General features: G+C 40.9%; 1 protein-coding gene across 4 annotated transcripts; it reads right to left on the bottom strand.

Annotated features, from left to right (window-relative positions):
- Positions 1–7,658: 7,658 nt before the first annotated feature.
- CLEC5A (C-type lectin domain containing 5A) lies at positions 7,659–17,517 on the bottom strand. Of its 4 annotated transcripts, none has more exons than XM_044246745.1 (7): positions 17,209–17,509; positions 16,631–16,729; positions 15,770–15,829; positions 13,233–13,292; positions 12,784–12,920; positions 10,313–10,416; positions 7,659–9,093 (listed from the first exon to the last, which is right to left on the bottom strand). In XM_044246745.1, the coding sequence occupies exons 2-7, from the start codon at positions 16,707–16,709 to the stop codon at positions 8,979–8,981; spliced, it is 555 nt and encodes a 184-aa protein (XP_044102680.1). In that variant the 5' UTR covers positions 16,710–16,729; positions 17,209–17,509; the 3' UTR covers positions 7,659–8,978. The 4 variants fall into 4 exon arrangements, with proteins under 4 accessions (XP_044102680.1, XP_044102681.1, XP_044102682.1 ...); XM_044246746.1 differs by having other exon boundaries at positions 7,659–8,446; positions 17,209–17,508; XM_044246748.1 differs by having other exon boundaries at positions 9,028–9,093; positions 10,317–10,416; positions 17,209–17,508.
- Between the last annotated feature and the right edge of the window lie 255 nt (positions 17,518–17,772).

Here is a 17,772-nt window from a genome sequence, read left to right on the forward strand (position 1 = left end):
TCTTGTCTTAAGTATTGCTATGAATTCTAGAATGCTCTGATAAGTACTTACTTATCTTTTAGCTGCATCTTAGTCACCATCAAATAATGTGTGTGCAACAAAAGCCTTTTAAATTATGGCCGTGGTTTTTAACATGTTCGGTTGTTACTAAAAATTTACCTTATGATAGCCAGTATTTCACATTATGGATGTCAGGAGCACCTTTCACATCTAGCCTTAGGGGCTCCCTGTTGATTTCACCAGACGGACCTATGTGGCATCCAAGTCCATACGTGGACAACCCAGAGGTTCTGAGGAGTTGGTCCCGATTGAGTGCAACTGACCGATGCAAGAGGAAACGGGTCCATCAGACGGAAAAAGAGGAAAAATTATCTACCAGTTTCTACTTTCATGAGATACAGTTTATACACCTTCTAAGATGAGTTGTTCCAAAGATCAAGCAATTCATTGCACTTAATGGTAGCAAACTTGATAAAACATTCTTTTATTGGTTTTATAGCCTTCCATTTTTTTTTAAGATTTTATTTATTGGACAGACAGAGATCACAAGTAGGCAGAGAGGCAGGCAGAGAGAGAGGAGGAAGCAGGCTCCCCGCGGAGCAGAGAGCCTGATGTGGGGCTCGATCCCAGAACCCCGGGATCATGACCTGGGCCGAAGGCAGAGGCTTTAACCCACTGAGCCACCCAGGCGCCCCACAGCCTTCCATTTTTTATATCTTTTGTCAGTCATACCTGTCCTGAAGGACTGTATTCCCCAGTGAAAAACTCATAAGTCCTCGGCCTCCTGAGGAACCCAAGCTAAGAAATACTGCTTAACTCTGGCACTTAATTCTTATAACTAAACAAAGAAGAACTCATTTAAATCATAAAAGAACTCCCTATGGTAACTACTATTATGACCCAAGGAACTCTGGCACAGAGATAGTAAGTGACTCATCCAAGGCCACATTGTGAAGGCCCAGGATCTAAACCTGGGTGGTCTGGCTTCTGTTTCTTCTCTTAACCACTCTGCTGGATAGACTACACTGCTGAATTACGAAATGCTATGTGTATCTTTATCTGACCTACTTGTTAATTATTCTTGTATCAATCAGGATAGTTTAAGTTACATCATGATAAGAAGTAATCTCAAAATCGTTGTATCCCATAACAACAAATGTTTATTTTTGTTCTAATTATTTGTCTGCTATGGGTCAGTTGCTCCTCTGCTCCTTATCATATTTATTATAGTTTAGACTAATGGGATAGTCTCTAACTGGGATTTGGCTGGTCCTGAGATAGTGGGGAAAGATTATGGTAAGTCATGGTCAGATTTCACTCACCTAAGTAAGTTAGAAGGCCAAGCCTGCTGTCAGTAGGAATGCCTAATTGCTTTTTTTTTTTTTTAGATTTTTAAAATTTTTATTTATTTGACACAGAGAAAGGGATCACAAGTAGGCAGAGAGGCAGGCAGAGAGAGGGGGAAGCAGGCTCTCCGCTGAGCAGAGAGCCTGAGGTGGGGCTCAATCCCAGGACCCTGAGATCATGACCTGAGCCAAAGGCAGAGGTTTAACCCACCAAGCCACCCAGGTGCTCCAGGAATGCCTAATTTCAATCCAGAACTATAAAATTATATATATCTGAAAAACGTAGCATTATATGTTGTTATTTTCTTTATTATAGTCTTTTTCCTCCATAATCTAGATATATACTTATAAGTAGTTTAAAGAAGGGAAAAAAATCTCACAGAACATTATTTTCGATCCTAAATGTTTAAAAACGCACCACTCAGGGGGATCTGGACATCTACATGCAAAAGAATGATTTTGATCTCTTACCTCACAGCACATACAAAAATTAACTCAAAATAGAACAAAGACCTACACGTAACAGCTAAAAGTATAAAACTCTTAGAGGAGAAAACACAGGGAAAATTTTCCTGACATTGGATTTGGCACTGACTTCATGGATATGACACCAAAAGCACAGGCAACAAGAGGAAAATTTGAGAAATTGGACCTCATGAAAATTAAAATCTTTTGTGCATCAAAGGATACTATCAAGAGAGTGAAAAGGCAGCCTACAGATGGGAGAAAATGTTTGCAAATTATATATCTGATAGAGGACTTGAGTCCAGGATACATAAAGAACACTTACAACTCAACAATAAAAGACAAGCAATCCAATTTAAAAGTGGGGAAATAATCTGAATAGACATTTCTTCAGGGAAGATATACAAATGATGAATAACCACATGAAAAGGTGCTTCACATCATTTATGATTACAGAAATACAAATCAAAACCTCCATGAGATACCATTGCACACACAGTAGGATTGCTGGCAACAAAAGTTTGGAAAATAACCAGTGTTAGTGAGAATCCCATATACATTACTTTTGGGAAGGTGTTGTAGTACAGCCACTTTGGAAAAACTTAAGGTTCCTCAAACGATTAAACATAGAGTTATCTTATGATCCAACAGTTGCACTCCTAGGTGTATACCCAAGAGAAGTAAAAACATGCATCCACACAAAAAGTTGTTCATGAATGTTTATAGTAGCATTATTCATAATAGCCCCAAAATGGCAACAACCTACATGCCTATTAGCTGATGAATGAATAAATAAATAAATAATGGAATTTTTTTCAGCCATACGAAAGAATAACTGATACAATGCTACAACAGGGATGAACCTTACAAGCATGTTAAGTATAAGAATCCAGTCACAAAAGACCAATATTATATGATTCATTCATATGAAAGTCCAGAATAGAAAACTATAGAGAGACAGACAATAGACTAGTGGTTGCTTGGGCTGGGGGGATGCAGCGATAGGTCGGTGATAGCTAAAGGGTGCAGGCTTTCTTTTTCAGGTGATGGTTGCAAATATATGTGAATATACCCAAAACTGTTGAATTGTGAACTTTAAATGGAGGAATTTTGTGGTATGTGAATTATGTCTTGAAAAAGTTGTTAAAAAATAGTATGTGAGATGGTGAAAAAGTTCTTTGAAGAAAAGTGAACTAGGAGTGTACAAGACCATCTGTTGAGGGAGTCCTGAAATTTCAAGTAAGTTTGTCAGGGAAAGCTTGAGAGATTGTAGCTCTGAGGCATTTGACTACCTTTTGCAGAACATTCCAGGCATAGCGAACAACAAATGGAGAGGTCCCAGGGAAGGCATAAGCAAAGATGCTGGAATGGAGTGAGTGAAGGGGAGTGTAAGAGAAAATGAAATCAGAGAGGTAATCAGGATTTAGATCCTGTAAAGCCTTGTAAACTTTTTATAGACTTCGCCTATTCCAAGAGTGAGTTGGAAACTATTGCAGGATGTTGAAAAGAGTGACAGAATCTGTCTAATGTATTAACAAGATTATTCTGAGTGCTACATAAGACAGTTGATTAGAGAACAGTAAGAGAGAAGGAAGGAGACCACTTAGGAGGTTATATCAGTTAGCTTCTGCCATAGAAGAGCCAAGCATAAACTCCAGGGCTATACAACAATGAACTTTTATTTTTAATGCATTATGATTTCTTTTTATCTAGGCTAGGCTCAGCTGGAGGCTCTGCTAATCTAAGGTGGGCTTGTGTCCAAGTCTAGGATTGGATGGCAATTGGTTGACCTAGGTTGGGCTCACACTGATGTCTCAAGTGGGATATCTCTCCTCTTCCTGGCACCAGCAGGTTTGCCTGAGCCCTTCTTGCTATGACAGTGGCAGAACACGGAAAACACAGATGGAAACACCAAAGACCTCCTAAGGTCTGGGCTCAGAACTAGCACACTGAAGTTTTAGTCTCATTCTATTTGTCAAAGTCAGTTACATGGAAGAATCCAGAATCAATGTATGGAGAAGTACTGTACTTGAGGACATGGGGGAAAGAAAGGATTGACCAAGACAGACTTCCCTTTGCTGTCTGAATTTTCAGCAGGCTTCTTCTTGAGTCTAGACCTTGATATCCCTTTTCTTAGATTATTTACTTTAGAACACTTATAATGGCAAATTCTTTTCCTGCATCTTTTTCAGGCTCAGGAGTAGCTCAGTGTGCTCACCCTGCTGATCAACCTAAGGTACACCTAATAATTGACCCATGGATTTAGCTCTTTGTAGGTTATTGATGACTTGGATTAACAATGCAATGACCTCACAAGAGAAATTCTTGTGTGAAACACTTTTTCTGTCAGTCTGGAACTCAGGGAACATTGTCCAAATCTTTTATATCCTCAACTTCTGAATGTTTTGCTGATCCTCATGCTTTATTTGAAACATACATCCCCTAAGGGCCTCACAGAACCTCTGATGTCATGACTTTTTTTCACTGAATGTGGGTTAGATGTCTTTCTTATTTGTTATTACTTGCTCATAACCATTATGCATTCCCCCGCTTCCCTGCTTTAAGTTTGGTCTAGCTTTGAAACTGTTGCTCTACCCACTTATTTATTTGGTTTTTTTTTTTTTTGTTTTGTTTTGTTTTGTTTTGTTTTGTTTTGTTTTTGGCTTGTTGCAGTTATCTGCAAACCTTTGGACCATTTTAACTAATTTTTTTGAAGATTTTGTATCTAGATCACCATCATTTTCTATACTTCTACTGTTAGCTAATGCTGGTTGCCTTCACCTACCACTCTATTTCTCCTTCATTCTGTTACAAACATACTAGCCTCCTGGTAGTTCTTGAACACACTAAGTGCATTCTTGTTCCAGGACCTTGTATGCTCTTTCCACCAGATGGAATTATCCAAGATATTTGCGTGAAGCAAATATAGTTTATATAAAGTGTCTGACTCCTGGTTTTGGTTCAGGTCATGATCTCAGGGTTGTGAGATTGAGCTCTGTGTCTACTTAAGATTCTTTCTCCCCCTCTTCCCCTTCCTCAACCCTGCTCACATGTGTTCTTTAAAAAAAAAAAAAAGAAAAGAAAAAAAACAAGATTCTAGTTTTCATGTTGCACAGTTTCATGGGTATTATTACCTGTATGTAATATGTATGGTTATCTATGGGTGTTTTTTATATATGTATATGTATGTATATGTATGTATATACATAAGTATGTATGCATATGTGTGTATATATATAACTATTCATATATATATATATATCACAAAACAAATGCATAAAAAAGACCCATTGGCATGTGTCAATTATGGGAATGTCCTACGAATGAAGGGTTTTGATTAAGATTGTGGCTTGAGAGATACTCAAATACCTCTGCTACAAGACTCACTGGCCACTAGTGAGGACCCCCTGCAGGAGTTATAGTCCCTATGAGAGTATACAGTAGGTAAGAGTGGAGGGTAAGACTTTTACTGCATTATTGCTCAACCTGTGGTAAGGGAGACTCAGGAAGTAAAGCAGGACTATTCAGAGGGCAAGGGTCACCAAAGGATATGGCTTCTGAGGGTGGGAGTTGGCAATAGCAGGGAGAATAGGCAAAGGTTACCTCTACCTGATGTTTTTAGTCATGAATCGGTCCTGATCTGTCAACATCTGAGGATGGGGGTCAATGACTTTGGCATGGGAATAGCAGCTCACACAGACAGGATGGGTTATGTGAATGTAAGCCAGAGACATGGAAAGTATGGTCTTGACAGTCACAGAATTTTTGATGCACCTTTTCCTGACTTGGACACAGTTTTATTCAGATATTATAAATGCGTGAAGAGAAATTCTGAGAAATTAAGTGGCTCTCCTACATTCAGCTTTTAGGAAATGGAAGAGTACTTCTTGGAAAAAAATCTCAGCTTCAAATCTTCCACAAAGTACTTCCCCTATGTTTATTGCCATTGAAGTACATAGTGGGCATTTTATTTAATATACACATGAATTTTATGAGTATTACTGCCTCATTTTATAAATAAAAAAAGGAAGGGACAGAAAGAGTAAGAAATCTATACAGATTCACATTGCATATTGGAAGCAAAGTCAAAAACTCTAATCAAGGGGCGCCTGGGTGGCTCAATGGGTTAAAGCCTCTGCCTTCGGCTCAGGTTATGATCCCAGGGTCCTGGGATCGAGCCCCACATCAGGCTCTCTGCTCAGCGGGGAGCCTGCTTCTATCCTCTCACTCTGCCTGCCTCTCTGCCTGCTTGTGATCTCTCTCTGTCAAATAAATAAATAAAACCTTTAAAAAAAAACCAAAAACCTCTAATCAAGGGGTTTACTAAATTTCCATTGCTTTAAAAAAGCCCTCATACATACCACTGCTGTCCAATAAGATCACATTTATCTACCCTCTTAAGGATCCAGCAACCCTTGTAGCCCCCAATAATGAATTTAAAACCAAAGGGTCCATATTCCCTATACGCTCCCTACTCCCACCCCAGCCCACTGGGCCTCTTTTAGAACTTTCACAGAAGTGTGTCTTCATCTTGGAGGAAATTTAGGCTACTAGGGGAATTACTAGATATCTACATTTCCTGACTATGGAAGTCTGAATTGTATTCTGTCATAAAACAGGAAGTGTGGCAACACACTTCTCCCTTCTCAAAACAGAAGGTTTGTGGTTTTCTTTCTGTTGTTTGGATTCTGGGGCTTCCTTTGTTGTAGAATTCTGTTTTCTTTATCTACCGTAGACTCAGCCTCTCCCCCTAATACTCACCTCAACTGCAACATTTATTCTTTGCTAACACCACATCCACTCTACCCCAAACACAAATTATTTCTGGTAACCTCCTTCAAGCAACTTCTTCTTTTTTTTTTTTTTTTTTAATTTTATTTATTTATTTATTTTTATTTCTTTTCAGCGTAACAGTATTCATTGTTTTTGTACCACACCGAGTGCTCCATGCAGTATGTGCCCCCCTTGATACCCACCACCTGGCTCCCCCAACCTCCCACCCCCTGCCCCTTCAGAACCCTCAGGTTGTTTTTCAGAGTCCATAGTCTCTCATGGTTCACTTCCCCTTCCAATTTCCCTCAACTCCCTTCTCCTCTCATCTTCCCATGTCCTCCATGTTATATGTTATGCTCCACAAATAAGTGAAACCATATGATAATTGACTCTCTCTGCTTGACTTATTTCACTCAGCATAATCTCTTCCAGTCCCGTCCATGTTGCCACAAAAGTTGGGTATTCATCCTTTCTGATGGAGGCATAATACTCCATAGTGTATATGGACCACATCTTCCTTATCCATTCGTCCATTGAAGGGCATCTTGGTTCTTTCCACAGTTTGGCGACCGTGGCCATTGCTGCTATAACTATTGGGGTACAGATTGGCCCTTCTTTTCACTCCATCTGTATCTTTGGGGTAAATACCCAGTAGTGCAATTGCAGGGTCATAGGGAAGCTCTATTTTTAATTACTTCAAGGAACTTCTAACACTTAAATGTATTTTCTCATTTTTTAAAAATTATAAGTGGCCATGATAATTGGACAAAAATTATGAGGCCCAGGAATATAAGAACAGAACTTAGTTTTGTAATAAACAATAAAACAATAATTTTCTTTGACATACATCTGATGATATACACAGTAATTTTGGTATGTTGTTATGAGAAACAAATGATGAACAATTTACTTAGGTGACTGTAATTTCGATTAGTTTAATACAGTCTTCCCTTATGGCTTAATTCTTATTACTCCAAACACACAGGTGTCTCTTTTTTCCTTTCCATTTACTGAGGAGAGTATGTGGCTGATGTTTTGTTGCAAATGCAGAGAATAGTCAGGATGCCTGAAGACTTTGTTGTCTTTATCTTGCCTTTATTCCAGTATGGCTAAATTAACTCCATTTCTCCTGCATATGATTTCCATTTGTCCCTGGTGTTCCCTCTCTACTATATGCCTACTTCTTGCCTATACACTATGTTTCCTTGAATAGTCCCCCTGTTTTTTACTCCTTGCTCAACCAGTTCTAGGTTGGTGTGATGCCAATTAGTTTAAGGGTGTGACATCTTTGGGTCATGAGGTTGTACCTGGTAGCAGGGTTTCTCTAAATGGCAGACACCGGAGATGCTATGACCACCGGAGACCAGGAGACTATTATAATTCTTAGAATATACTCAAAAAGCATGGTCAGGTAATAAAGATAAACTAAAATGGAGATTCAGGTCAAGACCAGGAGAATTTAAGCCTGAGTGTCTCTTCAGGGCTTTGTTGAAAACATTGATTAGTTTGGTTGGTCATCTTGGCTGTCTGGTTATTTTCAAAAGGATTCCCTGGGAAATTCCTGCCCTGGCCAGACCACTGTCCATTCCTGTGAACAATGCTTTCTTTGCTCCAAGGTTGGTTCCAGGAACCCTTCCCTAGGCCTGGCCTCAATTCAGACTGAGGAGGGCCTCTGCTATCCCACCTGGGGTTTAGGGGGAACATGGGACTCTTGACCCATGAGAATGAGGGTCTCTTGGGAACAGAGGTCAGGAATCCGAGTTTCTTTTTCTTCTAATCTTCTCTTCCACCCTTGCTACTCTCTAAATAGTGTCTTCACCTGCTCAGTCTGCAGTTTCTCCTTGGTCGTACGGGCATGTGTTCTGAGGATAAAACAGAGCCTGGCAACAGTCAGAACAGCCTGTTGATCAGTCAGAAATGCTCAGTTCTGTGGAAATAGACTTTGTCACTATATCAGCTAAGTTGTTTCCATAAAATGACCCCATCTTCTCGAGATGGCTTTCACCCAGTCCCCCAAACCAGAAGATCATTTCCCTACATAGGCAGAGACCTCTCAGATAGATAGATGGAGTAGGGGATCACTGACTAGATGCCTGGTGCAGATCTAAAAAGAGTCAACGGTGTGACACCCACAGGAAGTGGAGTCTTGGGGATGTTGCGGGCCCAGAATGAGGAGTTTAGCTCTCTTGTGCCTTTGCAAGTGTAATTATGTAATTATGGAGGGGTTGCGGAGCCCAAGCCCTGAGGATTTGTTAGGACCTCTGTCAGTGACCTGTGGAAGACTGATAGAATAATTTGATATTCTGCATTTCCTGAATCAATCCCCATTATATTCTTTTTGCTTTTTCCAAAAGTGTATTTGTCATTACTATCAGAGGCCACAGAGAATGGCAATCATTTGGCTTCCTTCTCACAGATCCAGCGGAAGTTGATGTCACACGGTGCAGCATCGTATGTCTTTGTTAGACCTATAGTCACACAGTTGAAATTCTCATGCTGATTGCTAATGCTGAATGGGAGAGAAAGTGTGGTAAAGGCGCATCGTTTCAGCCATGCCTTTTACTGATTCCAGTCTCCCCCACCCCCATCCCAGCTCCACACCCGCCCTTTCCTGTGAGCTCTCCTGTGAGCATTTGTGGACTCACAGTCTTGGATTAACTCATTCTTGTGGTTGGTTAGAAACATCTCATCTGTCTTCTCCTCTCAGAAATAGTGTTATACATAAACAATGAATCCTGGAACACTACATCGAAACTAATGATGTATTGTATGGTGACTAACATAACATAATAAAAAAAAAAAGAAATAATGTTTTAATACTGCATAGGCTAAGTTCACAGCAGGAGGACTGAGAGGCAGAGAAAAGAAGTTGCTCCTCCTTTCGTAGGCCCCGACTGGCTTTAGGACAAAGTGTGTTGACCTTCTCCCACCTCTTTTTCTGTCAATGAATCTTACTGGAAAGAGTTTGGTTTCATGAAAAGGTCATGAGTTTTGGAGTCAAGTGGATGTGTGATTAGATTGTGGCTCTACTGTTTCCCAGCTGGGTGATATTCAGTCCATTTTTTTTTTTCAATTCATTTATTTTCAGAAAAACAGCATTCATATTCAGTCCATTTTTAAGCCTCAATTCGACTACTAAATGAGGATCAGTAAAATCTTTTGTACAACATCTTTGTGAGCACTGTACGAAATGACGTGAGTTAAGTGCTTAGCAAGTGCCTGGCATTTAGTAGACTTTGAATGAATCTTAATTTCCTTCTTCCTGTGAGAAGCCCAGGTTTAGGCTGGGGAACGGACTTGCTTTCTGTCTGACTCAACACCTTCATATGTACACCAGGAATGTCATGTTCACCACCAGTGTTTTACATAAAGAAGCCTCTTCTGGGGAATTTATAAAAACTTAATGATAAAGTATGGTCTGTGGGTTAAAAGACACTTCAGAGATATATCAAACAAATAGCATGTATATGGATTTGTTTAGATCTTGATTTGATCAAAATAACTCATGTGAATACTCTTTTCTCTACTTAAAAATGTTTGACGTCTTTCTTTATAAGTTTACCAAAAAAACGTGTCTCTGGAAATAGATGAGTTGGAAGAAAGGAGAGGAATAAAACAAAAAACCAAGTCTCAACCTTTGTGCTATTCCAGGACAAACCCACTGAATCTCAGGTCAGGTTTCTTAAGGTGAACTAAGATCCTTAGAAAAATGTGAAATATTCACATACTTGCCATTAAATATGGAGTTGTCAATCCAATGCCATCTGTTCTTTGCTTGCTGGTATAAGCCAATAAAATACTTCTCAGCACCAGTTTTGTCCTGGAGAAATTTCTAGAAGTTTAAAAAAGTAGTTCAACAAAAAGGTTTTTTTTTGTTTTTGTTTTTTTGTTTTTTTGCTGCTGTCTCCCTTTGATAGCAGGCCCTGATTATATCTGATTCTGGGAACATGGAAGGCTGGTAAAGGACTCTGGGGCTGGCTATAGCTGGCACTCACCATAACCCCTAGAGTAGTTTTCAGTAGGCACAGAGCATCAGGATCACTGGGAGGGCTTGTTAAAACAGTTTACTGGGCTTCTGGTTCAGTAGGTCTGGCGTAGGGGACTAAGAATTTACATTCCCAACAAATCTCCAGGTAAGGCGGATGCTGCTTTTCAGGGATCACACTTTGAAAATGAAGAGGAAGGGTACTATATGATCTAAAAGAGCGTGTTTTTGAATACTTCTTCTTTTTTTTTTTTTTAAATTTGGAATGCCTCTCTGCATAGGCTTATTTCATTGCCAGAAATTTTACATTCCAAATGACGTTGGATCAAGTGAATCTCTTGAGTACACAGCAAGGGAATATAGTTAGGGAGATTTAAAAAAATCTCCCTAACTACTTTAAAAAAAAGTGTGTTGAGAAAAAAATGTGTTTTTTTTTTTAAGTATTTGCTAAATTGATATCAATCCATGATATAATAGTTTCTTTATTAAGCTAATGAATCACAAATCACCCCAGTTAGAAGTTGGGGAGTCCCTGGGCTCTTTCCTGTACTCTTCACATACCTCCTGTAATCAGTGGATATCCAAGTTCACTTGGATATTCCCTCCATCCCCAGGGCTATTAACTTTATTCCTCCTTTTCTTTATTCTCCTTCCCTGAAATATCTCATTTCATTATTCTTTAAAATTAGTTACCATACTTCCTCATTTAACAAAGATTTCTTGAGTGTCCAGTGAACCATTGAACAAGGCTGAGGAATATGGAAACAAATTGGTTTCTCCTTAAAGAAATTATGATCTAAGACAAGGGTTGGCAAAGTACAACCAGCAGGTTAGCCGGCTTTTGTAAATAAGGGGAGAAGAGAAGAGGTGAAGTCTCAGAAAACCATCAGCATTCAATGTTGGAATACATGACTGCTTGCCAATACTTGAAACACAAAAAGAGAAACCAGGTGAGGCAAAATATAATTTGACTCAGTTTTGGACATGGTGCATTTGTGGTGTGTTTAAAACATCAGCGTGGATTTCGATATACTGTCTGGTCCAGAGACAACTAGCTGGGGATACAGACTTGAGATCACTAGCAAATCTTTGGCGTGATGAGCTTTTTCTGGGGAATGCCAAGGATGATAATTGAGTTGCACCGGAATTTGAGGGTTGAGTAGAGGAAGAGGATGTAAACTTCCTCTCTCAATCCCTATTCTTCTCTTCTCTTTTTTTCTCCTGCCCCCACCCCCACCCTATACTACTCCTGGCTTTCTTCCATAAGACATTTTCCCTTTCCACCTGTACACTTAGCCTCAGAGCTAGCATCCTGACCCCTGCTCTTTGTTGGGCACCTGTTACCAAAATTCAGAGAGGGCCCTCTTATGAATTCTCCTCAACCACAGGAGGACTTTATAGAGGAAGGTTGAAAGGTGAAGGGCAGAGAAGCAGGCATATAATATCTCTCACATGCCTAGCACCCAGCAGGTTCTTAGGATTTGAAGGAGAGGCAACTATAAACTAAAATACTTATGATCTAAAATTGATATAGAGTGTGGGTTTTAGAGTTAGTGAGATCTCAATCCAATCCTGTCCTATCACTTAGGAGGTGTATGACCTAGGTCAAATTATTTTTCTGTGCCCTAGCCTCCTTATATTTGAGACATGGATAATGATAATACCTCCTTGGAATTGTTAGGAGGATAAAGAGAGATAGTAAAATAAAGATTTTTGCATTGTGTTAGCCATCTTTATTGTCATAATTATACACTGCAACCCAATTCTATGACCTGATCCTTTGTTTTTCATATGGCTAATTTTGTTAAGTTGCATCTTCCTTATTTTTGAGGCCGACTTGGGTGATACATTAAGAGCTCACATATATGAAGTATTCTATAGTTTTTAAACAACTTTTAAACACATTTGGTCATTCCCTGCACTTTAAATATCCTGGCCCATCCCCAGGATACCAGTGCACTGCTAAGCCTCATGGGAGAGATCATAGAGTGTGGATTTCTGTAGCTCAAATGATCCAAGGAGAACACCCCATTGCTACTGAGAAGAGTCTCTCACCTCCAGATTCAGAGCAAGGGGCTTGGGGTCTCAGCCAGCCACCTCTCCCTTCCTCTCCTCCACCCAGCCCATGTTGCACCAACCAAATTGCCCCCTCATCTCCACTTCCCGAGGCAGCTGTAGGGTGAGCCATTTACTGTACCATCCTAATATTCTCACCAATTTCTCTGGTGTGTCAACAATGGTCAAAGTGGATCCTTCTGTCTTGCAAAAGTCCTTGCTTTTGTTCCAGGACAGTTCAAAAGGGGACAACAAAAAGCATCTTCTTTGATAAAAATACCACCTTCTGGGGCAGACTAAAGAAATCCAAGAAAAGAATATAGGATTAGTGGTTTGGAGTGTGAACCCTGGAACTGAGTCAGAACATAGTGGGGCATAAGTTTCTTTATAGCAGTTATATCATTGCAAATCATCCTCAAACCCTGAAGAAATCTCTTGCAGTCTAGTCTGAATTTCCCTGTGGACAACATGAAGAAGGTGGATTAGAAGCTCTTTATGGCTCCTTTGAGCAAGAAATTTCCACAAGCAAGGAGGCAATGGGAAAAGTGTGTAAGAAATCATCACATAAGAAGCTGGGATAGAGGAGAGATTATTGTGACACACTGTACCTGTTCCGGGGCTCTCTGTGGGAACTAAGGTGACATTACTGTTCCCCATAGTTTGTGGAACTGAAATAAAAAGAAAACCTGAAGGTTTAACCGTGTTATGAGTACAACACAAACATCAGATCAGCTGTTTGGTCCCGGCAACTCTTTGTGTCTGGACAGTGGCGATGACAAGGCACCCTTGGCCACCCTTGGCTAGAAGTTTTCATTTTCTTTCTTTGAACTTTCCATCTAACTACTACCTTCCTTAGTCATGCCCCACACCCCATGTTGTACTTCATATCCTTTTTGAAGGGGGGAGTCGGAGTGAAATGTTGAGAAATAGAAGAGGAGAAAGGAAGAGGAACGGGTGAATTTAGTACCAGAAAGGAAATCTCTCATTCCTTTCCATATATGCTTCTGATGGTGTTGCCCCCTCCTCTCCCACCCAGTGCTGTTTGGAGCGCTTCCCTTCCTGGCTGCGCACAGCATCTGTGCTGTTCTCCCCATCTCTGGTGTCCCTAGCCCCACTCTTCTCCCATGGGCGGCTCTTGGCTCCCCTCTCATCAGCACCTGCAGGATCTAAGAATTGAGGCTAATGGAAAATAGTTTCAGGACCAGGGATATTGGCAGACGTGGAGTCAGGTGAACATTCCAGAGATTTCCTGTAGGTAGAGAAGAGTCCATTTATTTCTTTAAGTATAAATAGGGGAATTGGTAGGCCTCTAAGAAGCCTCATTTCTTCCTGGGAACCCTGGCTTGCCAAGCAGACAGTGTAGTGGCTTTGGAGGCTGGTCAAACCTCTCTGCATCTGCCCAGTTACTTGTTCTGTGTGGCTCAAGACCCCTGTAGTTTACCCAGACAACACATCGGCTACTTCCAATGATATGAATGAATGATATCAGTTAGTATTCACTTTTTATTTCAGTTCCCAGTTCAAAGGCTCTTTGTATTATAAAATAACCTGGTTTTCAGGAGAAACTGTTTGGGGATTATAACTTCACAGAACTCCATAAATAGTTGATGCATGTTGCTTCCATACAGCTCACTGTACTAATAACAGCAGTTGATACAAATATGAACAAACAATTAACTTTCTCCTCAAGATGTGTGTAGTAATAGATGTTTTAAGAGGAAGTGAGAAGGAGGTCCTTTGAAAAGCTTTAAGCGTGGAAGGGTTTGATCAGGACGGTCATGTCTCATTCATCTCTTTATGCCCCTTAGCTTCTAACATGGGGCCTTTTGCTTTATCGAGAAGAGCTGGCCAATAGCTCCTATTCTTCTTCTTCTTCTTTTTTAAAATTTTTAATTATTTAATTATTTATTATTTTTTTACTATTTATTTGACAGAGAGATCACAAGCAGGCAGAGAGGGGGAAACAGGCTCCCCACCCAGCAGAGAGCCTGTTGTGAGACTCCATCCCAGGACCATGAGATCATGACCCGAGTCGAAGGCAGAGGCTTAACCCACTGAGCCACCCAGGCGCCCCTCTTCTTCTTCTTCTGTTGTTGGTCTAGCAGAGTGATTGGCAAACAGAAAGTACTGATGTAGGTTTTGACTATTTTTTTGTATAACAATTCCTTTAGGTGTACAACATGTCAGAGTTTATAAAGTCCTTTCCCACAACATTACAGCGATTATATACAAATTATCCTCATACTCAGGAGGAAAACTGAGGATCACAAATTTTGATCAGCTTATAGTCTGGGTTTCCCATCTATAAAAACAGGGAGTGAATTAGAATATCTTTTTTGGGGGCATCTGGGTGGCTCAGTTGGTTAAGTGTCTGCCTCTGGCTCAGGTTAGGATCCCAGGGTCCTAGGACTAAACCCTGTGGTGGGTTCCCTGCTCAGCAGGGAGTCTGCTTCTTCCCCTCTCTCTCTCTCCCTTGACCCCTCCCCTTTGTTCATACTCTCTTGTTAATTCTCTCTCTCTCAAAATAAATTTTAAAAAAGATCTTTATTTCCTGGGTGTGTTGCATTTATTTTTCCCACTTTATTGAGATACAATTGACATTATTTAAGCATACAAGGTGATGATTTGATTCATGTATATGTTGCAATATTATTTACCACAGTAAGGTTCGTTAACACCTCCAACACCTCACATAATTACCTTTTTTTTTTTTTGAGAGAGAACATTTAAGATCTACTCTCTTAGCAACTTTCTAGTAGTGTATAATACAGTAGTTTTTTTTTGTTTGTTTGTTTTTGTTTTTTTTTAAGATTTTATGTATTTGTGAGAGAGAGTGAGAGCACAGCCAGTCGGGAGAAGGAGAAGCAGACTCCCTGCTGAGCAGGAAGCTGATGTGGGCTCCCCGAGCCGAAGGCAGACACCCAACTGACTGAGCCATCTAGGCACCCCTAACATGGTATTGTTAACTATAGTCACCACGCTGTGCATTAAATCCCCAGAACTTATTCCTCCTGTACAATTAGCATATCTTTGTGGATCCTCCCTGGAAAGAATTTCTTAGGAGAGGAGGCCTGGAGAAAGGACTATAAGAAGTCAACACACAAAAACCTGGAGGCTGGGAGGAAATCACTGCCGTGTACCTTACCTGTTCCATAGCTCTCTGTGGGAAGGAAGTTGACTTGATTTCCGCCCAAAATCTGTGGGACTACAAAGAAAAGCAGCTGTTGGCGCAGCCCCACAGGGAGCTGCAGCATGAATATAACAAACCAACATCATCTGGGGCTGCTGGGGACCTTGATTATTACTGTGAGATCCGGAGTTCTCGGACTCAGGTCAATGAGGATGTGTAGGTTGTTTTTGTGAATGTGTTTACTTATTCGTATTTTCTTCCTGCTCTCTTACATGATAGGAACTGCACCTTCAGTTTGGCTCAAAGGGAAGACAACGCTTACCCAATTGCTGGCTTTTACTCATGTCTCCTTCCTCATTTACATTCCCTACTGGTTTCTGGGGCTGGAGTAGATTCTCACAGTGGCAGTGAAACCCTTTGATACCAGGCTTCTTCTAAGCATCTGGATGAAAGCTTCTGTGAACATAGAGGGAAATTTCACCCCCAGTAAAATCCCATTATCTCATTTTGGAGCTCTTATCTCAGCCTCATCACTGAGTTGAACTGGCGCCAATTTTCAAGTCTGAGGAACAATAACAAGCGCTAGTAAGTATTTCACTTCAGACTGTCCATCTACCACTGTAGTGGGAAAAGATTTGTGTGGTCTTCTAACTGTCAGACACTAGTCAGTTCTGTATCTGCAAGGCAGACCGAGGGACCTGGCTCATTGTGTGTGCTGGGGAGCGAGTCAGCATTGTCAGTTGCCCCTACACTGGTCATTGCCCTCAGGTGAAAAGACTTAGGTGTGCAGCCTTTATATTCAACTTTGTGTTCTGAGAGGAAAGTCAGAGAAAAAGACAGTATGAGGTGGGAGTAGGAGGTTGCTCAGATACTCACAATAAAGCAGAAATAAGGTCATTCCAACAATTTTAAGCACCACTATGAAAAGCACGGAGATGACCATGTGCCAGTTCATGTTGAAGGCAATGAGGAGACCTGTGGGAATTAGAGCACAGGATCACTTTAAACATCTGGGAGCACGGCTTCTTTCCAGCAGGACACATGCTTCTTTCTCAGAGCAACCTTGGGGGGCTTGAAAGGTAGGTGTGCCAATGACAGCTAGGTACAAGAATAAGATACAGCCCATGTCCAGAAAATGCATAGAATCTTGTAGTGATTGGGAGCCTTGGAAGTTGGCATGGTGCCTCTCCTTCACCCATACCTTAGCTCTAGACTTTAGCTCTGTTTATCAGTTGCCTCCTAAACTCCATCTAATGAAATAAATCTCCTAGACTTTGAGAACTCTTAGCTCTGGAACCTTCTCTGTGGTCTTGGCCATACTGATTTCAACTGTCAGAAGTCTCACTCTCAAAAGACTATGCCAGGACTCTGACAGACAAGACAGTGTCCCCGAAGCTCTTGGCATTGGGGAAGGACCAACAATCTGTGCAGAGAGGGCTAACAGACAGACTCACCTGCTCTCTCTGGGGAAGGCTGGCCTGGTAGGCAGGTGGGGATCTTCCTTGTGGCCTTATGCTTGGTGTGGTGGGCAGAGGCACCTTCAGAGAATATGCTTCTTCTGCTCAAGCACCCTCCTTCCTTCTTTACTTGGTCTTTCTATCTTCACAGCATCCCTGAGCAAACACTTCCTGTTCTTGGCAATGGGAGTGGGTGGGGCAAGGAAGGGAAGGGAGTTTATAGCTTTTGCAAGAGGAAGCTTCCTGCCAGAGGGTTTCTAATACAGTGGGACTTTTTTTTTTTTTTTAAGATTTATTTATTTATTTTAGAGAGTGACAGAGAGAGAGAAAGCGAGAGAGAGAGAGAGAGAAAGTGTGTGTGTGTGTGTGTGTAAGCAGAGGAAGAGAGAGAATCTTCAAGGAGACTCTCTGCTAAGCATGGAGCCCACTACGGGGCTCCATTCCAGGACCCTGAGATCATGACCTGAACCAAAATCAAGGATTCAATGCTTAACCACTAACCTACCCAGGTACCCCTGCAGGGGAACCTTTTTAGGAGAATTTGGAAAACCACCTTGCTAC

Source organism: Neovison vison, chromosome 4, assembly GCF_020171115.1.
Source record: "Neovison vison isolate M4711 chromosome 4, ASM_NN_V1, whole genome shotgun sequence".
NCBI lineage: Eukaryota > Metazoa > Chordata > Mammalia > Carnivora > Mustelidae > Neogale > Neogale vison.

Excerpts from the sequence above, each read along its gene's own strand:
- CLEC5A (XM_044246745.1), bottom strand. The coding sequence starts at position 16,709 with ATGAACTGGCACATGGTCATCTCCGTGCTTTTCATAGTGGTGCTTAAA. Across the intron at positions 15,830-16,630 it reads GACCTTATTTCTGCTTTATT|TCCCACAGATTTTGGGCGGA; the intron begins GTGAGTATCTGA and ends TTTTCTTTGTAG. Across the intron at positions 10,417-12,783 it reads TTGACACACCAGAGAAATTG|AAATTTCTCCAGGACAAAAC; the intron begins GTGAGAATATTA and ends TTAAACTTCTAG.